Genomic DNA, 21,846 nt, shown 5'->3' with positions numbered 1-21,846 from the left:
GCGAGCGGAACGCGCGCGAGCTGGACCTGCGTGCGATTTCCTCCGCGTCTCGTCTCATCTCGTCTCGTTCGTGCAGCATCCGCGTCCGTTTCCCCTAATCGGCACGTACCGTACACCTGCGCAATCGATCTTGGAAAGAGAGCGCTTCGAGAAAAAAGTGAGTACACGAACGATCGCGAGTCGCAGAATCTTCTTTCGCGGATCGGCGATATTGGCGTTTCGTAGTTTTATCGGCAGGCAAGAAGTGTTTCATACGTTCGCATACGGTGATACGCGACGGTTTAGGCAATTGAATAATTAATCAAAAGTGAATTGTTAAATTTTTAATGACATAAGTAGCAGAATGCAAACAGTGACTTGTAAACAAGTCGGTGCCTTGAAGTGATGTAATCGAACTTCGCTTTGTAGCGGATAGCGTTTTTACAGTGTCATTTATAATCCGTCGTGACGGCGCGATTCACCAATCACGTTCTTGAAGATTTCAATTCTTTTTCTTTTTCTGTTATAAGCATACGTTTCTAAATAATTTATACATTTATGTAGTATTATCAATTTGATAATATATTACAATCACAGGTAACTAGCTAAGGAAAAATATATCTTAATTTTAAAAAAATAATCATAAATGTATTTTGAAGAGAAAACATCCTTCAAATGCTACAAAATCTGCTACAAAATCGAGGTTGACCTTCAAAAATGTTTCGTAAATTTCGTAAGATACAAGAAAACGCGTTTTAGCATGAGAAGTAAAAGGAGGCCGCACGTTGATCGTGACTAAAGTATAAAAATATACGCTTGATTTTGCATAGTTTAAGCTCGTATTGCGCCTCGTAAAATATACACATAACTTATCATATGGATCACGATGAACGCATTTTCATTGCGTTCTTAGAAATCATTCAACATTGATATTCTTCCATAAACACTGACGTGAGACAATCTTTCATGCATCTTACGGAATTGCGATGACTTATTGGCACAATTAGCATGACAACATTGATGACATCAAAACTGATGACTCGAGACAATCTGATAAAAAATTCATAAAATCGATATATCATAATATATGTATAAAAAAACTTGTATATAATAAATAATTAATTAATATTTAGAATACGACATGTGAAACAAAATTTGGCTTTGATAAAAATAATCTATCATCGTATTTTCTTTTCAAACTGAGCGGCTTTCCGGTATTAAAAACAGTAATTTGAAAATTATAATTCAACTACTTTTGCAAAATATTCAAGACTACTGATTAATACGAGAATTCTTAAGATGACCTAGTTTCTCTTATTGAACAATATTGATCTTCATTCTTTATTTCCCCTAAAACCGCACCCCTTTCTTATATTAAGACAATCGAATGGAACGCACGCGAAATGTCTCTATGGGGTGTCGTCTCTTTCCTTTTATTCCTGATTAATCATCATATATAGGCCAAGAAAACAGATATTGTCTCATTTAACGCGTCTATCGAATAGTATTGTGTATTTTTAACCAACGTTTTTTTTGCGCGTAGCTTACTCACAACCTAAATTTAACGTCAATTCCGTGTGCAACACGCCAATCGACCCCGCGTCTATCGCAATGTCGTTTTCTATAGGAATTTTTTGTTATCGTCGCTAATGACATATAACACAAGCATGTATTCCGCGTAGAATAAATATTCACTGTCATTTGCTTATCATCTGCTTATCGCATTTGAAAATATAAATGAAAGTCAACGTCATTAGACGTCGCACTTGTGCTAGTTATTTTTTTTAAATAAAATATATAAATCTCAAAATTAAAACGTAAATTTTTACTTTTAAATGTAAATTTTTTAAAGCTATTTTTTTTTAACTTAAAATTTACTTTATTATATATGTATATATTAATTCATTAATGATTACTAATTTAAGAAAAACGTATTGCATAATTTCCTCGTTATTCACAGCAAATATCTTTGAAGAAATTATGCCACGTGTAAAATATTTGCTTATTGCTCAAAATAGATTACAATATTGGCATTTAAAGGGCTCGTTCTCTTGTCGAAAAAAGATCGGCCGAGCCTCACAGTACTCTTTTATGCGATGACGCAATCTCTTTTTGCACGAGTCGGATAGAATCGCGCGTTTCAGCAGTGCATAATGCGCTCTTCCGGGATGCATCTACGTACTGCAACAATTTTATTCTTTTCTCCTCATTGATTTCCAGCATTAACTATATCATTCAATCACTCTACGATTTTTTCACTTAATGTCCTAAATTGTCACAATTTTTCATGCTATTTGATAAATATGTTTTGAACTTTCAACAATTATTTGCATAAACAAAAGTTACAAGAAGCGTTTTCCAATTTCTCTCTCTTTTGACATCACAAACTAAAATGGTCCAAGGATATTGAGAACTCTTAATATCCGAAACTTTTTTTGATCCCACTCAAGTGTCGGTCAAGTACAGTCATCAATTCACCGTGAACCGCAAGGTAATCTTAATTGTTCGGTCATCACTCGCGGCTGTGACGTGATAGCTTTTTGTACGGAGTAAACGGGTGAGTTCGCGAGAACGGCGTAGGGCCATGAGACGTGTTTTTCCTTATGGGGACCGAAAGACCTCGAGCGAACTTCGTCGGCGTTGTCGCGGCCGCATGTACACGATTCTATAGTGATCTTGCGCCTTGGCCGATCTCCGCAGACGAACGCAAGGAAGTATCGGACCTTCGATCGCGCACGATCGCATATATAATTCGATATACTATACCAAATATGCACATAAGCCTATGCCTGTGACATATACAGCATTCGTTGCTATCTGATTCGATAAATAAAGTGCCGATATTGTATGATAACTCTGAAATTTTCAATTTTGAAAAAAGCGTCAGTGCTATTTTAGATAAAAAAAACAATTTAAAAAATTTAAGAGCTTTAAGATTATCAAAAATTTTTTTAAGTAAATCAAAATAAATAATTTTTAAATACTTGCAATCATTTTTGAACCAAATTATTTGTGAGATAGATTGTGAGAACCTAATGTTTGAGTTTTATTAAAATTAGATAGATATATTTCACGCTTAATGTGATGTTTTCCAGAAACAAATTTATATATAAATTCGAATTTTAGATTCTGATATTGCTTTCGTTCTTATTTCTTTATTTTATTTAAAGAAAAAGCCACGTATTTTTGCGCAGTAAATTTCGCAAAATTTTATATATTTTTTATATGCAAAATGTATGTTTGTTCTACACGAATGTGTCTATCCTCTATCGCCGGATATCGTTCCCTAAGTTCTGGAGAAATAACAAACTCCGGAAGAAAGGTCAGCGACGGCAAATCCAACATGTATCTAAAATAGATGCCAGCGCGCAGCGCACATGCCAATGACCTAAATTTCCCGTATTCTCGACACAAATTAACTTTGCGTGCAATGTTGCGATATACCGCGATGTAAACGGATCCCATCGCATCATCGCCCAATATTGTGTTACTACGTCATCCTTCAGAATCGGTGAATAAAACACGGGTGTGTCGGATTTCTATGATGTAATTATGTAAATCGTATTCGAATCTATTCCGAGCACGACAATCTTCAAGAATGTCACCCAATACCGCTATTTTAAAAGCAAAGATTTCTTTTTCCTTCAATTCAGACACTATTGAAGCATATAATTAGAGAATCATTGTCACATTTCCATTCTTCAGTTATTCGCGTTTTTTCTAGAATTGGTTTCATTAATTTTGCAACTATTGTTATACGTTATAAGTTGTCATATTTACTAAAAGATCATGATTTAATTGCGCACAATAATATTTTCGTTAAAAATGTGATAAAGTTGTAATTTTAACAAGTCAGCAAAATTAGCAATGTAATCTATATTATCAGTAAATAATATTTGGCAAAAAATAATCTCATTCTTTCTTTGCGTTTTAGAATGCAGCTGACATCGTGTTGTAGGTGTTTTTCCCTTAAAACGGGGACAATTTTTAGCGGAGTATGTGGAATCGTAAGTATTTTCATATTTCCTAATTTGCATAATTTAATATTCGACGTTCGACTTATTAAAGTTATTAAATGCGATGCTTTTTGTAGATACTCGCTGTGATCTCCCTGATTCTGATTTTCACAGCAAACGTAGAATGGAAAACGATAATTATCGACATTCTAGACAAAACAGCTGTAAAGATCATCTTCGCGATCAATCTCTGTATGACCATTCTAATTTCTACACTACTCATAATCGGCGCTTTAAGGGTAAGAAAATATTTTCATCATAATTTCGACAGTAAAATGTCACCGAAGAATACTCAAACAGAAGTGTCTTAAATATTTTAAGCTGCAAGATATATAAAGTCACTGATAATTTAAAATTTTTTTATAAGAAAAAATGGTTTTAAGTTCTTCAGAATATTTGTGAATTAATGTATGTAAATATATACGTTGTATAAAAATTGTACATTTTCCATCATTGATCACGAATATGCGGAAAAATTTTAAACTATTTTTTCTTATAAAAATATTTTAAATATATATGTTAAATGTATACTGACGTATGTGTGTATCTTAATATACATATATTTATTATATGAAATCAATTTACGTAAAATGTAACCTCGATTGAACGGGTAACATGACCTCGACCGGTCTGTATTTGCAGAAAAATACGTTTATGATGCTTCCATGGGTGGTCCTGGGCATCATGTTAGCCGTAGCTCTTCTGGTGAGCGTTCTTTACACCGCGATTATGTTCTTCATAAACCACGAAGTTCTCAACGGTGTTCTGTGGCTTATTTTCGGTCTAGTTGCTGTCGGTACGTACTTAACATCAATCGCGCTTTAAATAAACATCAGACATTTAATTATTAAAAAGAATAAATCTTTTTTTTAATGAAAGTATTTCTCTTCTTACTGTAGAATGAGATTTTAAAAAATGTCATAAAATTTGATATATTAATAACAATAAAAACATTGATTAATTTTCATAATAATGATGATCAATTTAATATTAATTATCTTTTTGCAGTGATATATGTATACATGTGGCTGGTAGTATACAGTTACTTCCAACAATTGAAAATTGAGAAGCTGAGCAAAAGAATGGGTCCCTATGGAAAACCATACAATTACCGACGACCATGAGAGCAAGATTGAATACGTAGATACAATTGCAGGACCCGTGCCCAGACCATTCACGAAGCGATCGAGGTTGGAGAACAGTGTAATGTCCACAACAATATTGCTATCATTCAAATGAGCCCACGTGAGCCTATATCGGTCCGCGATATGCTCTTGCAATAGTCCAATCGATTGCAATGGTACACGGCTACTTTCGCTACTAATACGTATCAATCTACACTGAACAATGTTGAATGATATACCATGCAGCAGCAAGGTTGTCTTAGATCAATCAAAACGAGTTTTTTACAATTACAATTTATCATACAGAAAATGGCGCGTGAAATACATATTTATTATTATATTATTTAATTTTTTATTAAGATACACACATACGTTTATACTCTTTCACAAATATGATTGTGCACGAATTGCACAATCATATTTGTGCATCTCATGCACATTTAATAATATACGCTTATCAAATTTTCATAAAAGTTGTTTGAATTGTCTTCGCTTTATTATATAAAGGAAAATGCAAGAAAAAAGGCAAGCAAAAATTATTGTCAATAAATTGTATACTAAAATATTTTCCCTATAATATTGTCAAGACGACATCGAGAAAAAGTATATAAGATATAATGAATAATATATCTTATACAGTAAAATTCATGAAAAATTTGTCCTTGTTCTATTATTTCCACGTTATTATCAATTAAATAAAACGAATTTTGTGCCGCCTAGATTGTAAATTGAGCTAAAAATAACAACAAATAATAGCTAAAAATTGTTTGGACTAATATAACAAAAGCTACTGTAATGAGAAGAAGTATAATATATCGATATTTCTTTAACAATTGAGCTCCTTTTACAAAGTTTGAAAACCTGATTTAAAGGACTACTGAATTTTATGATATCCGGAAAAAAAATCACTTGGTGAAACACGTGCCATAAAAGCGAATCGATTAATCTATTATTATAATATAAGCAATTGTATCACGATTTTTCTACGCATCCGAAACTGTACTTTAACAATTCATTCTTTGGCAAACATGTTATACAATTAAACTTATTTAAAAAATTAAATAAGAAATATATTCTCTCTCATATATATTTGGAAATTAAATCAAATATTATATGCTCAAAATTTATATCTTAAAAATTTTAGTTTCTAAATTTTTTATAGTTTATGTTTTAAACTTTTTATAATGTGTCTCTATAAAATTTTCATTTGTATATATGTTCATATAATTTATACTTTCAAAATTTTATAATTTAAGAATAATAAAATAGCATATATAATTTGCGTAATTATAAATTTTCCTCAATTAAGATAGAAAGAAAATAATTTTGTACTTTATTATTTATTTGTAGAAATATAAGTTGCAGACGAAAATATGATTGTCACGATTCGTAACAATTATATAATAAATATTGGCAAACACAGAGAATGATATCAGTATTTTGTCATACGACACATAATTATATAGAATGAATTCACTCACCGGTCGTTGTACCTTAGCTAAGTACGCTGTCAGCTGTACCTGCGAAAATATTAATATATTTTAGTTATTTTATATATATTTTAATATATTTTGATTATTATAAGTAAGATTATTATAGATTACTATATAATATGCGTTAGCAATCATAAAAATTTTAATTTTGTAATTGTGTATGTGTGCCTTACCACAGTTATGCATATATATTTTTGAATAATAAATAGATAGTTGTACTCACCAGCTAAGATATTGAAGTCTGCTCCAGCCGCTGCAGATTAATAGTCTGCTCCGCATCAGTTCCATCGAAGTTCCAAACGAATGATCAAAAATCCGCACTTCACTTACACTATCAAACAAAAATAAATCAATTCCTTCATATTTTATTTTACACGAACATTTCGGATTCATATCGCGATATGCAAATGCGAGATAAAATGTGCCGCGTCGCGTCCGCACACATGAAATATTACAAACAGAATGTACGGAATGTTGTACAAAAACAACATGGTATTATACATATACGAATTCATAGTAAGTGAAACGAATGACGACTAACTTGGCGGTGACGCGAAGGTCGTCAGATGTAAATATGTACGCAAGACAACCATGTTTTACCCGATACAAGTCTGATAAGCTAAATCTTCAACATGCTACATTATACTAATAGATAGTCATTGTGTTTCGATTTTTTTGAATAAATGTAGAGATTATACTGCGTATCTGTAGCGTTAAAAGCATGTAATATATACATATTGGAATTGTAACGATCTGGTTGCCAGATCGACTAAACACCGTTAATTATGAATATTCACGGTACATTACATGTTTGAACAGTCACTTTAATCAGCACTCCCAACGCTCCCGACAAAAGTTCGCACTTATTTTGTTTTTAATACGAATAAAATGCGTGATAATCCACAATTCGCGCTCAGCGTTCCAAAATAACGCGAATTCATCATTGTCGGTAGAATAACATTGAATACAGCGCGCCTGGTGGCTAATAAAATAACTATTCGGTTTAACCGTCGTTTAACTTGAATTTTTTCTGGGCGCGTCAATACAAACGCAAAAAATTTTAATATATATTTAATAAATATGTTAGTAAATAAATATTTTTAAAGATCTTTATAAATATTCGATAAATACAAATTCTGTAATTATGTATGTGTCATAATTATACATACATACATATATTTTTTAAATAATGAACAAGTAGTTGTACTCACCAGCAAGAATATTGCAATTCGCTCTACTCGTAAATTTTGCTTTGCACTATCAATTCCATCGACGAGTATCGGAAACACGCACTTAACTACACACAGTACCGAATAAAACTCAGCTCGCGTATTTTATTTAGGGCGAAAATTATAGACTTACGTCGCGAATTTATTACGGTACAACAAATGCCGAGATAAAACGCCGCGTTGCGTTCACATATTTATAACATATATATTACACGACAACGATCGACCGGGCATTATGCTCGGAAAAACGATTGTCTTGGCGGTCATGCAAAGATCGTAGTACGAATGTATGTACATCGTTGTTGATGTACATACATTTCGTTTCGATTTTCTGAAGAAAATATAGAGATTATATTGCGTATCTATCGCCAGAATTTGATTTTACTTGGATTATAACCTCCAATAGATCGTTAGACAATCGACAAAACACCTGTATAATCGCGAACAAATCCAAATAATACGTTCAAACAATCGCCCGTCACATTAATCGGCACACCTGACAAAAATTTGTAATTATTATGTCTCTCTACTACGCGATTAGAACGGATAAAATAATTAATCAACTTACTTGTGAATTGTTCGCGCTCCGCATTCCGAATTGACCTTAGCAAAACTCAGTGCTGCCAATAGAATAAGGGTATATTCATATCAATTTGCATAGGCGCAAGAGCATATACATAAGGATTTGGATTGGTCCATTTCTATATGCATTTTCTTATGGATGTGACATAACTGTTGTGACTAGCAGTTGGCTGCCCTGCTACGCAGCGCTGCAGTCGTCGTAATTTTTCCCGGGTTTAATACGCTGAATACGAATGCTAAGCAGTTCATCATGTTTTCGTGTTAAAAGCAAAATAAGTGTGAATTTTCGTCGAAAGTACTGATTAAACATGATTAAAGTAACAAGCGATTGCTGGAAAGTACTATTTATAACAGATGTTCACAAGTTAATGATGTTTTGTCGCTTGTCTAACCGCCGGATCGTAAATTGAAGTAGGTTATATTTCTAGAATGAGATATTTGATAAACGAAGAATAATCTTAATATTTATTGTAAATAACTGGGAGGAGAAGAAATAGACAATTAGAAAGTATCAATGAACTTGGTTATGTTATTGTAAGATAGTTTATAAATCTTAAAAGATATGGATGATACATTTATCTGAAAGGAATTGTCTTTTTCAGATCGTCAACATGAGACGCATTTTTAAACAATTTCAGATTGCCTGAATGCATTTTCTATATTTTCTCGAATAAATAAGGCAAGCGCTGCAGCAGCAGCGCCTGTTGTATGATTTTCACATCCAAAATCGGTTTGCGATGATGATCGTCGGGTGATTCTGTGTTCTTTACCAAATCTGAAACATTTAACATGATGCGTTTTTTGTTGTAAAATGTAAGTATGTACATAGTTTCTCAGTACTAACTACAATAATTATGCCATGATTATATAATTTAAATCTGTGTCAAATTATATTTGTAATTCATGAGTTATTACTTCTGAAAACCAAAGCAACCGCTTGAATGAGGCCAGCTTAATATTAGATCTTCATAGTGTTTATCGATGAATTCATAGTAACCTTCCATACCACATAAAACGACTGAAAAGTTACAAAAGCAATTAATCATAAAATATTTATAATTATATATTTATTATACATAAAATATTTTTATTACTCATATATACATACTTTGTTCAATCATAAGGTCTCTTGCAACAATTGGAAAATTCCATGCTTCAAGATCGATAAGATTCTGAAGAATTTTGGCACAATATGTAGGTACCAAATGAGAAAACTGTGCCAATTTAATTTCTTGGCATCCAAACTAAAGCCAACCATTGGATGTGTGAATATTATTCTTTTATTAATTCAACTTACATAGAAATAAATATCAAAATGTACAGAAAAAGATTTTTTTTCTTAAATATAATATATAACAAGTGTGCACACGCACAGAATACGATAAGCATATTATATAATTGAGAAAAATCTTATTATTAAATATCAATTTCAAATTAAATATTTATTTCAAAACAAAAGATCAAGTTTATATGAACAAAATAATCAGAAAAATCAATTAATTTAAAAGTTAAGAAAAATTATAAATTCTTCTTTCAAGCAACATTTTAATTTTATGATATTTTACCATTCTAGCGATTTGAATAATCAGCAATCTATGCGTGAGAGGATATCCTGTAGTACCATCATTCCTCATTAATATTTCAATGCAAGTTTCAGGAATTTGACACTTTTTGTTTGAACCACTGTGTGCAATTTTGACTAAACATTCATCACTTTCTGTTTCATTAGGTGCTCCATACCACATCGATTTAATGACTTTCAAATAGTTTAATTTTTGATTTGGAATGAGTTTCACTTTTGGAAAAAGCTTTGTCCATAATAGAGGTTTTATCCACATGATGGGATCATTTAAAACTGATTGAACTGCAAAAATTTTGTATCTTGATTAAGATACATAAAATATTATGGTAACACTAATTAATAATCTAAAGAATTTTTGAGAAATGTATGTACTTACGAAAATGCTCTGTTTTATTCGTCGGAGTAACAATATTCATCAAATTTCTTCTAGTCAAATCGGATAATGTAGTTACTTCATTAAGAGCAGTAAAGACTGTATTGTTCAAATATTGTACATTCTCATGCAAAAGTGCCGTCATCAAATTAGCTATTTTTTAAAAGATTAATTGTCACATTTAATTAGATTAGATAAAAATACATTTTTTTGTTTATTAATTTATGTAAATTAAAAATTTTTATATTTTAATTAAAATTTTAGTTTAGGTTTCTTGTAAAAAGTTTATTTAAAAAGTATATATAAATAAGTATATCATTACTTATCAACACATTTAGTCTTATTTAATAATTATATTTAATAATTGTCGTTAAGATTAATAAAACTTTTTTACCTTCACATAATGTAACACCGAAAATAGTATCTGCATTCATCTGCTGTGGTCTATTGTTAATGTAGTCAAGAACCTTGTTTAAAGCAACTAATTTTTGCTCTGGAAAAGTCAGTATACATTTTATCATCTTATAATTGACATTTGATATACTTTGACGATTATTTCTAATACTTTTATAGGTGCCATGAAAAGATTTAAACGAGACGAAATACAAACTCAACTAAAATACATATACTAAACACAAACTCTCTATACGAAATATAGCAGGTCAAATTTAATTAAAATTTTAAGTTTATCAAAACTATATTTTTAACACACTCGTATCACTATTATTAATTCACTCACGGAAACTTTCCAGCTTAAATGTTGCTTCAGTTTGCGACGAGAAACATGTGAACAGAAGAAGAATCCCGAAGGCAATCTTGGAAAATCTTGGGATACTAGCTTCCATCGGAGCGGTTACGCGAAGAAAATCCGATAAACACCATTAACACAGTCTATATAAGGAAAATCTCCCCACCATGAACAGCTGTGCATATTGAGTAAACGTCGGCGAAATTTATCGTCAATCGATTTTTCTTCATCGAAGAAAAAGCGCAATGTTTCTGAAGCGGGTAGGGAAAACGCGTGCAAAAGCAACCACTTTTTCTTCATAAGGCAGACGTGTCCTGAGAGGAAAAACATCTTGCGTGGGACCACGTTGAATTATTGTGGCTTCCCAACCATTTACGAGAATTTCAATCTATTTCCAGCTGCGCTACTATTTCTACAGAATTGAGAGAGTTATTGATTTATCTTATGTATGGTAGCTTATAATTAAGGAGTTTATTCTGGAATGACGTAGATATTTCTGCTTTTTTTACAAACTTTAATTTCACATAATAGTAAGTATAATTATGATTAAAAATATCTAATCATATCATTTATAGATATAATCGATAGATATAATCTATATCGAAGATAGAGATATAAGTAATCATTTATAGATATAATTAATTAATTTTCTTAATTTATAGTTTTTAATTAGTTTTTGATAAAAAAAGTATTTAAAATATATTTAAAAGATTAAAAGTTTAATTTAAGATCTAAAGAAAAATAAATTATTTTGAGAAATATCGAGTGATATAAGAAAATTAATTAGCAAAAATAAAACGTAAAAGTGTAATCTTTTCAACATTTAAACAAATTTTTTATTTACAATTCAATTATATCTCTTGCATTTTTAATAACTAGAAATATAAAAAAAATATATTTTTTATTTAAAAAAATAAAAATTATGCATAGTTTCTAAAAAAATAATTTCTTATTCATAATATAATTTTAATATACATTATACATGGGTGAAATATACAATGTGCTAGAATTAATTACATAATTGGTAATTACTTATTTTGTGTATTTACTAAATATTTAATTTCTCATAAAAAAATTTGTCATATCAATTCTAACAAAATTTATTTTAAAATCTTGCAAACAAGTAAACTTTATGAAAGAAAGTCTTTCTTTCTGCTTTATTTACTTCTTATCTTCAGTTTAATAATCATAAACAAAATCACTTTAAGATACAAATTATCACAATCAAAATTTCTTTAGTTCTTATTACATGTACTTTTGTAACAAATTATAAATTCTGTATTTACTTTAAAAAAATTTCTTGAAATCAATTTCTTGTGCATACTTCTTTATCTTCTAAATATTTCTGTAATAGTAAAATTATATAAACTGAATATTTTAAATATTGCACAATATAAATTAATATAATAAAATGTAATATAATTTAGTATAGCAAGGTACAAGAAAGTTTTAAAACAATATTATGACAGATATCAGGTATATCAATCTATCAGATACAAATATTAGTAATCTACGAGTGCTGAGCAAAATATTTTGTGAGTAAAACTTTATAAAATGTGATATAATTATTATCACTGTTAACAATTAACACATATATGCATTACATTTTAGACATTCTATAATAATTAAATACAATCCATATCTTTACTTTTCTCGAAATATCTATTGCACATTATTAGCATATAATGCTTAAATATATAAATTAACTATGTGATAGCATAATATTTTTTCTAATTTCAGTTACAGGTGATTATGCTGGTCTGCATTGTTCCCAAATTCGATTTCTAACTGTAATCTATAGTCCATGGCGACGAAAACAATCACTAAGAGCACTGGTAAACGGAATCTTGACTGCCAGCCAAGTTTTAATATAAACATTAAAGAACGATGAAGAGTTCCACCATTTCCAAGGAAAATTTCAGAAGGCATCCTTCGCATGATGACCAGATTTTATACAGTACAGTGTGATTGAGACAACACTTCACTTCAGGTATACACTCTTAACTTGATCTTGAATGATGAAAGATGAAATTCTCGGTCATCCAGAATTCCATGTCGTTCAGAATTTATTAATCATCGATAAAATCATTACTTCTCAAGGAGTAAATGATGACGATCACATACTCGACAACGTTCTACATTGTATCTGTTAATTTAAAAATATGGCAATTAAGCGGCAATTTAATGAATTCTGTGTATAACATTCTAGACTACGTAAAATAAATTTACAAGAATATGTAACATTACTCAATATTGTAACGATACTAACCGTACCATCGTTTATTGCTTTTGACAGTTCTCTCTAAGGTTCTGACCTCTTGCGCATGTACTGGCGTGCACATGCATACAACACACCATTTCTGTTGCTCCAAACAAGCGGCACGTACACATGCTGTACACGTGTGTTGCGTGTTTACGCTCCTTCGATAAAAAGGAAATAATTAAATTTTATTTGCTCCATCTTGCACTTTCTATGTTTAAAAAAGAATTGGTATACGTTTACGTCTAGAGAGAGGAAGACAAAAAGAACAAGGTGCAAAAGCGTACCATATATTTTTCTTGCAAACGCTGCGGTACCGAGGTCACGTACCGGGTGTCGCTGCTGTACGATACGGCGCGAGAGGCGTGGTGTTGGTTAGCGCTGCTTCCACGGCGGTTTAATGGTTAGCCGCGACCGTCATCAGCACGAGTGTGTTTCGCCAGGATAAGTCATCGGTGGAGCCGGAATCATGCTCGGACGTCTCCCCGCGTGTGTCATCGATGTTGGCACAGGGTAAGTGTGATCCTGGAGCGTTAAAACAAACAATCGGAACAGCCGATTTAGGGCGGAGTCAATTAGGTTAGAAGCCGCTTTAATCTGTCAGTGCGATGACACACTTCAGATAAACCTGCGAAAGGGTAAACCGTGCCCCTTCGATGATTCAAACACATTCCATCTTACAATTTTTGTAGTAGAAAATTTGTTCCGTTCTGTGATAAATCATATTGACGTAAGAATATTTGCCGCCCACGCGTAAATTACATGCTTGATGTCTTTTACTCCAGCACGATTATTGGCTATATTAATAATTAAATATTGAACTATTATTAGTTATATTAATAATCAAATATCAAGCTATTATTGGCTATATTAATAATTAATAATTGAGTTATTTTACATACAGATACACGAAATTAGGATTTGCTGGCAATAAAGAGCCCCAGTTGACTATACCTTCAGCGATCGCTATCAAGGAGACAATTAAGGTCGGTGACAATAATGCGAGGAGAATTACAAAAGGCGTCGAAGATTTAGATGCCTACATCGGAGATGAGGCTTTTGAAGCCACTGGATACTCGATTAAAGTATTTATCTATACAGTATTCTTTCAAAACAAGATTGCTATTAATGAATATTTAATAAATACATTCTGATCTTTAACTTGGCAGTATCCTGTGAGGCATGGATTAGTGGAGGATTGGGACTTGATGGAGAAGTTCTTACAACAATGCATTTTCAAATACCTCAGGTCGGAACCAGAAGATCATTACTTCCTGTTAACAGAACCGCCATTAAACACTCCGGAAAATCGAGAATACACAGCAGAAATTATGTTTGAGTCGTTTAATGTACCAGGACTTTACATAGCTGTGCAAGCTGTTCTTGCCTTAGCGGCTTCATGGACAGCCAAGAATTTAGAGGACCGTACCTTAACCGGCGTCGTTGTGGATAGTGGAGATGGCGTAACTCACGTAATTCCAGTAGTACGTACACAAAAATATGTATGAGATTTACTTTTAAAATCGTGCACATCAAGTCTGACAACACGTTGTATTTTTACAGGCACAAGGTTTTGTTATAGGAAGTTGTATAAAGCACATTCCCATTGCTGGTCGTGATATTACTTATTTTATACAAAGTCTGCTGAGAGAACGAGAGATTGGAATACCGCCTGAGCAGTCGTTAGAAACAGCCAAGTCAATCAAAGAGAAATATTGTTATATATGCCCAGATATATCGAAAGAATTCGCCAAATACGATAGCGATCCTACGAAAATTAAGAAATATGAAGGTATTAACAATATCACCAAACAACCATTTGTCGTGGATGTCGGATATGAAAGGTTCCTTGGACCGGAAATATTTTTCCATCCCGAAGTAAGTTGTATACATACATACAATGCTTTACATAATCGATGTTCAACATTTTTTCTCTATATATAAAAATTACAGTTTTCTAATCCGGATTTTACAACGCCGCTCAATGAAATTGTTGATGACGTAATTCAAAACTGCCCCATCGATGTTAGAAGACCATTATACAGTAACATTGTGCTATCGGGGGGCTCTACTATGTTCAAGGACTTTGGTAGACGACTGCAACGCGATATAAAAAAGATTGTCGATACACGGCTGAAGCTTAGTGAGACACTAAGCGGCAGCCATATTACGGTAAACATCGTGACAATAATTTACTTACAAAATACTGTTTTTTCCGTGTTTATTCATTTGATTAAATTTATATTCTAGCCAAAACCAATAGACGTCCGTGTGATATCGCATCACAAGCAGCGTTGCGCGGTATGGTATGGTGGCGCGTTGCTGGCCAGTGATCCAGAATTCTACACAGTCTGTCACACAAAGAAGGCTTATCAAGAATATGGTCCTGGAATTTGTCGTTATAATCCCGTGTTTCACAGTATGGTTTAAGAGATAAATAAATGAAATAAACACGCGATTCAAATTATTTTGATCATTTTATAAAATTCTGATTTCTTTTTTCACATAGTATTAAATGCAGATTTAAAAAATTCAAAGATTCTAATTGATTGATAAAGAGACTTAATTCTCATACTTCTTTTTTACACAATCATGTCAGTATGTTTGAACTTATGATTTGTCTATAATTATACTTTGGAAATTAATATGATAATGTTTATTCTTGTTTTTCTTATATTTAATACAATGATTGTTTATAATGTACGGTAGATACATGTATACAATGTACATGAGACGCATATAGAATTTATTTTATATTTTATTTACTGCAAAATATATAGATATATTTATCATATTTACAAATGTTCAGAAGACGCGTACATAACAGATTTGTAATAATCATTTATTATTGAATGCTTCATGATAATGTAGCATTATACATACATATATTCAAAAAAAAGGAAATAAAAAATTTTTTTATTGATTGGAGAAACTAACAAAATTGCAACTTTGTTTCTTTATACTCGAAATTTTTTGATTGTACTATTATTTACTAATTATGTATTCGTATTCTTACATGCATTTATACACTATTTAAAACGGAACAATTTATTGTATAGTTTGTGTTATTATTAAGTTCCACGTGTTTAGAAAATATTATGCATTGTCATCATTTTCCTCGCTGAAAAAACAAATAATTGTAATTAATATTCTTTACTTAGCATATTATCTGTTCGTTGCATATATATAATTTATATAAATAAGGAAATTTTAATTACAATAGCAATTAATATTTTAAATGAGTTATTTACGAAATTAGATATTGAAAACAAAATAAGATATTTCTGTCTTTTAAAGTAATCATGACTTTTTACTTTTGTATGTACTTACAATAAATTTAAACCGTTTAAAGCAGCAGCTGTTACTTCGCCATTGATATCCGTGAATAGTGAAGTGAAGAAGAGAGAAAAGACGTTTGAATTTCTTTCAGCTAGTCTATCATTTGCCGTAGGCCTCTTATAGATATCGATAGTGTCTATCGGCGGTAATGGATCATGTGACAACACAGGACCTTCATTCTGGATCTAGAATAAGCAAACATTTTAATAAATTAATCTCATACTAATACATTTTATGATCTCAACGTGTAAAATATTTACTTCTTGAACGTTAATTATAACTTCTTTCATGTCTGCTAATATGATGTGTCTCAAAATATTTTTTGGTAGCCTTCCTTGATAGCGTTTGCTACGCATTAGTTGACAATACTTGACATAATCATCTTTAGCCTCAATACGTTTCAGCACAGCGTGCACACATTTTTCCAACCATGGTAAAATATCTGCCTCCTTCCATACGTGGAAGCAACGCACCACGTATAAATTTTGCAGTTTCTCTAAAGCTGGTGATGTACTAGCTTGTGCTTTGGAGTTGAAGAATTCATGACCCATTACCTAGTAAATAAAATATTTGAGTAACATTTATCTATTATTCTAAAACTGTGTTTCAAAAAATGCTTTAAAATACTGTGATTAATAAAAAAATTTTTTTAAATCAATACCTTAACGTCGCTTTGTATGCTACATTTCTCAATTAATAGCATTAATACACCTGGAAACATGATAAGAGCATTTTGCAGAAGCGTATCAGCATCAGACTTATTTCCCAAACGGAAGTGAGCCAAGGCCAAACTATAAGCTATGTTTGGCAATTGAGTTAGATTTCTAGCACTCTCCCAAAGATCACAAAATTCTATAAACCATTCGTATTCTTTAGATCTTAAAGCATAGAAATCAATGGCTAAGACCATCGCTAGTGGATCACCATCAGGATCCAATGACAGAAGCAATTTACAAAATTCCAAGCTTGTTCTGAAATTTTAACATAAATTTCTTTACTTTTTGTTTCAACATTCGTTTGAATCATATACTTGTTATACTTACCTATAACAAGCCCGTCCTCCAACAAATCCAAGATGTTTAAAAAGTGTTATGAACAATGCACGATTTTGTTGTTTCCTGTAATCTAGCCTACATTGAGCAGTTGTTACATTAAAGGAAGGATGAAATGCACATTCTAAGCAGTAAAGAGCCCGCTCAACAAATTGTGCTGCCATTGGTAAATCTTCGCTTAATTTACAGAGCTCTGCTACTTGCAGAAGAGCATCCACATGATAAGAATGTATATTTATTATGCTCTAAAATGAAATTTTTATGAAGTCTTTGTTATCAAATATTTATATAGATAAGTAGAAAATATTTTTACAAATTTTCCATAGCATATAAATTAATATTGCATTCCAATATGTTTTTGTGATAAATTTACTTACAATTATGTTCTCTGGATTTAAACTTTCAACAGCTTGCAAGAATCTCATTTGCGTCTGTTTGTACGAAGAGCTATGTTCAAATACAAAATACTGTACATTCCCTGCAGTCTCCATACTGTTATCTAAAGACATCGATAATCCAGATTTACCAATCGGTGGCCAATTATCCCGCGGGCAAACCAACCATGTCTTTTTCAAATGTCCAGTACGACCTCTGTTTCTGCTTTTGCTATAAGAATATAGTTTTTTTTCTTTCAATATGAACTTATGAATTGCACATATGTTTCAACATACTGTAAATACATATGATCGTACGTTACATATAAGTGCAATTATACCTTCGTTCAGCTTGTACAGTTTTACTACCAAAAATTCTCTTCAATTCGTTATATGGATTCAAGTGTTTGTGCTGTACAGATAATATGTCTTCTTTAGTTTTTTTATTAATCCATTGCGGTTCTAAAACTTGATTACTGCAGCCTGCTACTGGTTCCCCAAGTAATTTGTTCACTTCCAATATGCTTCTTTCAATTTCGTCTACATTTTCATTACATTCTGTATCACGATGCTGTTGACTTTTAATATTCTCCAACTTCTTACGCTTCTTCTTCTTTTTTTTACGTTTCATGTCGTTGCAATTTGTGTCGTTTGTAACCAAATCCTCCTCATCTTGCTTATCACTGATTTCTTGCTCGTCATTGTCTGAATTTTGATTTAACTGTAAATATAAGTTTGTAATGTTAATTCTGTATAAGTTTGTAACGTTAATTATACATAAGTTTGTAACGTTAATTATATTTCGAAGAACAATTATAAATGTAATAACAATATTTAGTTTACGTACTACATTAAAAACGTTAAAAGACTTGGACTTGGTGTCGTTGGTCACTGAAATTTCTATGTCACTTGCACCATCGTTATCCTTGTCAAGGATCACATCACTGCCGTAAACTTTTTTCATATATCGTGTGGACATATCGTATTATTGAGAAATATACAGAACACGTAATCGATTCTTTAAAATATCGAAAATAAGTTTGCAAGTACTTTTTACGATTACGATATTAATACTTCAACATTGATATTGATATCACACTGATACCAGCTGTTTAGTAAAAATTGCAACTCTCGTAAATTTTTTTTTTATGTGAATATTTTCCAACTCTGTAATTTATCACTCACAATAAGTTTTATTCAATATCGTTTCTCTCGACTTACATGTTCAATCACGAAATACACTGATAGATGCTTTTAGGAAAAGTCTACGAAGCAATCTGTCCAGTTTTCAATTGGCTGCATCAATCGATTCCAAGAACTTTACGTAAGAGATAACGAAAAGCTAAATATAATAGTGTCGAGAATAAAAAAAAAAAAAAAACCACTTTGAAGAGAACAATATTCACAAAAGTGAATTAAATATAAAAATTAATAAATTCTCTCTCTATTAGGTATCTCTCTCCTTCAATACGTCGTGCAGTTTATCTTTGTCGGCACCAGTCATTGCAAATCGCGGAGTTTTCCCAGAACTGCAAAATGAATAAGAGTTCGCACAACTATCGCCTACTATATATTTTGTGTTCATCGCCCACGTGTGTTTTCTGGGGGTCTCATGTGTCAAGTGTTCATCAACGTAGCTTGCTTACGTGTACAAAGTTGGAATATGTGTGCGAAGATAAATTATTTCCTGCACAACGTACACAGATGTTACCGCTTATTACAATAATTGTGATCTGACATTCTATGAACGTACAAAACACGTGGAACACGTATCTATATTTTGCTCTGTACATTTTACGAAAGTAACAAATATGACTAATAAATTAAAGCTAAAGGATGTGAAAGATAAACTGAAAGATGATACTCTGGATCTTAGTTTATGCGAATTGAAGGAAGTGCCTGTGCGAGAAATCGTGAGTGATTATTTATTTGTATATACATAAAACGAATGTATTAATAGAAATCTGTCAATTTTTATTTATAAAATCTTCATACATTTAAATATTTTTGCATAATTTTTGTATTTTAAATGGCTGAAAATAAATATAGTACTTATATGTATATAATGTTTTATTATTCAATTATTACACATAAAGATTGTCAAAAGATATGAGTATTTTGCAGTATAAATAATTTTTGAAAATGTTATGTTTTAGGCATCTCTTAGGAAAGTTACAAATCTGAATTTATCAACCAATCTCCTGACTTCATTACCTGTACGTTATTATTGACCAAATCTATATCATTTAAACATGTGTATCATAGTTAAAATAAAGTCTTTTGCAGACTACTTTTATCAATTTGAAACAAATTGTAAAATTGGATCTTAGCAGAAATATGTTGGATGAACTTCCTGAAAATTTTGGTGAAATAACAAAGTTAAAACATTTGGATTTATATGCTAACAAGGTAAATAATTTTTTTAACTGTCATTTGTGTAAAAAGGAAACTACATGTTACAAAAGAAATTACATATGTATTACACATACAGATTAGTAGATTACCTCTGAGCTTAAGTGAATTGAAGAACTTAAGGTGGTTGGACTTGAAAGAAAATCCTCTAACTCCAGCTGTAGCTAGTGTTGCGGGACCATGTAGTAATGTGCAGGAATGCCAAGCGTGTGCTCGCAATATTGTTACTTATCTGTCTAATGTTAAACTTGACATAGACAAAGAAAGATTACGTAGGTTGAATAATGTCACAGGTGCGTTAATCATTGTTTAAACATTGCATACATTGCATAAGACTATTATAGATGAAACAATAATTTTGATAATTTTCTTGTTCATAGATGAAACAGAAAAAGAGGTAACAACTACAAAAAAGGAGAGTAAAAAGAAGAGAAAAAAGAATGCAGAAAAAGGAGACAAGACAAATGGAAAGAAAATTGACTCTCAAACGGAGAATAAAGATCACGATGATGCAAGATTAACAGAATTACAGTCTGATAATATGTGCACACGTAAAGCACACAAATCTACAGGTAATAAATTTTTATTTTTACCAGACTTATGTATGAATCTTACTTGTGATTTATTTAATATTATGTTATATTTTATTTGGACGATGATGTAGGTGCTGGATTTTACCGATCTCTTACGTGTGCGATCGTATGGTTTTTCGTAATTAGCTCGTTACTCACTGTAGCACTGGTATTTCTTTCGTGGCATTACGAACAACAAACGGATACGTTTTTGCAAAATGCACAAACGCTATTGGGTTTGCCATTGAAAAATTACCACAAGCATGCTATAGATTCGTTGCAACATGTAATAAAAATCACAACTGTACAGTTTAAATTGGTTGTTGACACTGTAAACGATATATATGAGACACAATTCAAAAATAACGATCAGAAAGAATTGTAAAATTCTTTGCATAATTATGGAATTGAAGAAATTGAATTGTTGGAACTATTCACAATGCAATGTATTACAATGCATTGCAATTCACAATGCATTTGATGTATAAAACTATAAAGATTTATTTTTTATCAAGAAATAAATGTGAATACATATCTCTGATAATGTTCTTTTTTTTCAACCTAACGTTTAATCTTATTATATATATTGTATATTTATTTATTTATTTATTAGATAAATAAAATTTTTTAATAGTGTTCAGGAAACAATAATTATGAAACCATATTTTTAGGGTATATTCATATGTACTTGTATAAGAAAATGGACCAATC

At 31.3% G+C, this 21,846-nt stretch overlaps 6 protein-coding genes and 1 long non-coding RNA gene across 9 annotated transcripts in view; 3 read left to right on the top strand and 4 right to left on the bottom strand.

Moving 5' to 3' along the window:
• yellow-g (L-dopachrome tautomerase yellow-g) overlaps positions 1 to 7,155 on the bottom strand; it is a 49,413-nt gene extending 42,258 nt beyond the window's left edge. The window contains exons 1-2 of the mRNA XM_012372572.2: positions 6,836 to 7,155; positions 6,601 to 6,639 (exon numbers count right to left, since the gene is read on the bottom strand). The gene's annotated coding sequence lies outside the window, so the exon portion shown is untranslated. The remainder of the gene's footprint in view (positions 1 to 6,600; positions 6,640 to 6,835) is intronic.
• LOC105675424 (uncharacterized) lies at positions 4 to 6,837 on the top strand. The gene is made up of 5 exons (XM_012372574.2): positions 4 to 157; positions 3,914 to 3,986; positions 4,073 to 4,234; positions 4,638 to 4,791; positions 5,004 to 6,837. Exons 2-5 carry the CDS (start codon positions 3,915 to 3,917, stop codon positions 5,117 to 5,119), a joined length of 504 nt encoding a protein of 167 aa, XP_012227997.1. The 5' UTR covers positions 4 to 157; position 3,914; the 3' UTR covers positions 5,120 to 6,837.
• Positions 7,156 to 8,932: 1,777 nt separating the features above from the next.
• Positions 8,933 to 11,353, bottom strand: LOC105675468 (UPF0764 protein C16orf89 homolog). Its single transcript, XM_012372654.2, has 7 exons — positions 11,118 to 11,353; positions 10,773 to 10,871; positions 10,382 to 10,531; positions 9,989 to 10,287; positions 9,532 to 9,667; positions 9,339 to 9,441; positions 8,933 to 9,198 (listed from the first exon to the last, which is right to left on the bottom strand). Exons 1-7 carry the CDS (start codon positions 11,221 to 11,223, stop codon positions 9,048 to 9,050), a joined length of 1,044 nt encoding a protein of 347 aa, XP_012228077.1. The 5' UTR covers positions 11,224 to 11,353; the 3' UTR covers positions 8,933 to 9,047.
• Positions 11,354 to 12,657: 1,304 nt separating this feature from the next.
• LOC105675471 (uncharacterized) lies at positions 12,658 to 13,814 on the bottom strand. Of its 3 annotated transcripts, none has more exons than XR_010890382.1 (3): positions 13,674 to 13,814; positions 13,396 to 13,597; positions 12,658 to 13,272 (listed from the first exon to the last, which is right to left on the bottom strand). It is a non-coding gene; the product is annotated as an uncharacterized lncRNA (long non-coding RNA). The 3 variants fall into 3 exon arrangements; XR_001101269.2 differs by having other exon boundaries at positions 13,396 to 13,547; XR_001101270.2 differs by lacking the exon at positions 13,674 to 13,814 and adding an exon at positions 13,624 to 13,641 and having other exon boundaries at positions 13,396 to 13,547.
• On the top strand, positions 13,757 to 16,507 carry Arp3 (Actin-related protein 3). Its single transcript, XM_012372652.2, has 6 exons — positions 13,757 to 13,899; positions 14,291 to 14,471; positions 14,556 to 14,870; positions 14,950 to 15,264; positions 15,340 to 15,558; positions 15,637 to 16,507. Exons 1-6 carry the CDS (start codon positions 13,856 to 13,858, stop codon positions 15,814 to 15,816), a joined length of 1,254 nt encoding a protein of 417 aa, XP_012228075.1. The 5' UTR covers positions 13,757 to 13,855; the 3' UTR covers positions 15,817 to 16,507.
• On the bottom strand, positions 16,028 to 19,393 carry Nulp1 (Nuclear localized protein 1). Its single transcript, XM_012372651.2, has 8 exons — positions 18,999 to 19,393; positions 18,493 to 18,872; positions 18,155 to 18,383; positions 17,769 to 18,022; positions 17,387 to 17,696; positions 16,986 to 17,279; positions 16,717 to 16,910; positions 16,028 to 16,507 (listed from the first exon to the last, which is right to left on the bottom strand). Exons 1-8 carry the CDS (start codon positions 19,128 to 19,130, stop codon positions 16,483 to 16,485), a joined length of 1,818 nt encoding a protein of 605 aa, XP_012228074.1. The 5' UTR covers positions 19,131 to 19,393; the 3' UTR covers positions 16,028 to 16,482.
• A 365-nt stretch (positions 19,394 to 19,758) lies between these two features.
• LOC105675469 (leucine-rich repeat-containing protein 59) lies at positions 19,759 to 21,679 on the top strand. Its single transcript, XM_012372655.2, has 6 exons — positions 19,759 to 20,064; positions 20,308 to 20,367; positions 20,438 to 20,560; positions 20,643 to 20,856; positions 20,944 to 21,135; positions 21,228 to 21,679. Exons 1-6 carry the CDS (start codon positions 19,963 to 19,965, stop codon positions 21,518 to 21,520), a joined length of 984 nt encoding a protein of 327 aa, XP_012228078.1. The 5' UTR covers positions 19,759 to 19,962; the 3' UTR covers positions 21,521 to 21,679.
• Positions 21,680 to 21,846: the final 167 nt, after the last annotated feature.

The sequence above is a fragment of the Linepithema humile genome, chromosome 5 (genome assembly GCF_040581485.1).
Source record: "Linepithema humile isolate Giens D197 chromosome 5, Lhum_UNIL_v1.0, whole genome shotgun sequence".
In the NCBI taxonomy this organism is placed as follows: domain Eukaryota; kingdom Metazoa; phylum Arthropoda; class Insecta; order Hymenoptera; family Formicidae; genus Linepithema; species Linepithema humile.
This window is presented reverse-complemented; position numbering and strand designations above follow the sequence as displayed.

What these genes read in the sequence shown, in the direction of transcription:
- LOC105675469 (XM_012372655.2), top strand. Translation starts at nt 19,963, where the DNA reads ATGACTAATAAATTAAAGCTAAAGGATGTGAAAGATAAACTGAAAGAT. An exon ending in AAGTGCCTGTGCGAGAAATC is followed by an intron (nt 20,065 to 20,307) that starts GTGAGTGATTAT and finishes GTTATGTTTTAG; the next exon opens with GCATCTCTTAGGAAAGTTAC. An exon ending in TGGATTTATATGCTAACAAG is followed by an intron (nt 20,561 to 20,642) that starts GTAAATAATTTT and finishes TTACACATACAG; the next exon opens with ATTAGTAGATTACCTCTGAG.
- Nulp1 (XM_012372651.2), bottom strand. Translation starts at nt 19,130, where the DNA reads ATGTCCACACGATATATGAAAAAAGTTTACGGCAGTGATGTGATCCTT. An exon ending in TAAATCCAGAGAACATAATT is followed by an intron (nt 18,023 to 18,154) that starts GTAAGTAAATTT and finishes ATTTCATTTTAG; the next exon opens with AGCATAATAAATATACATTC. An exon ending in TTATAATTAACGTTCAAGAA is followed by an intron (nt 16,911 to 16,985) that starts GTAAATATTTTA and finishes TGCTTATTCTAG; the next exon opens with ATCCAGAATGAAGGTCCTGT.
- LOC105675424 (XM_012372574.2), top strand. Translation starts at nt 3,915, where the DNA reads ATGCAGCTGACATCGTGTTGTAGGTGTTTTTCCCTTAAAACGGGGACA. An exon ending in TTAGCGGAGTATGTGGAATC is followed by an intron (nt 3,987 to 4,072) that starts GTAAGTATTTTC and finishes TGCTTTTTGTAG; the next exon opens with ATACTCGCTGTGATCTCCCT. An exon ending in TTTCGGTCTAGTTGCTGTCG is followed by an intron (nt 4,792 to 5,003) that starts GTACGTACTTAA and finishes ATCTTTTTGCAG; the next exon opens with TGATATATGTATACATGTGG.
- Arp3 (XM_012372652.2), top strand. Translation starts at nt 13,856, where the DNA reads ATGCTCGGACGTCTCCCCGCGTGTGTCATCGATGTTGGCACAGG. An exon ending in TAACTCACGTAATTCCAGTA is followed by an intron (nt 14,871 to 14,949) that starts GTACGTACACAA and finishes GTATTTTTACAG; the next exon opens with GCACAAGGTTTTGTTATAGG. An exon ending in TAAGCGGCAGCCATATTACG is followed by an intron (nt 15,559 to 15,636) that starts GTAAACATCGTG and finishes TTTATATTCTAG; the next exon opens with CCAAAACCAATAGACGTCCG.
- LOC105675468 (XM_012372654.2), bottom strand. Translation starts at nt 11,223, where the DNA reads ATGGAAGCTAGTATCCCAAGATTTTCCAAGATTGCCTTCGGGATTCTT. An exon ending in CGGTGTTACATTATGTGAAG is followed by an intron (nt 10,532 to 10,772) that starts GTAAAAAAGTTT and finishes TTTAAAAAATAG; the next exon opens with CTAATTTGATGACGGCACTT. An exon ending in GAATAAAACAGAGCATTTTC is followed by an intron (nt 10,288 to 10,381) that starts GTAAGTACATAC and finishes AAATTTTTGCAG; the next exon opens with TTCAATCAGTTTTAAATGAT.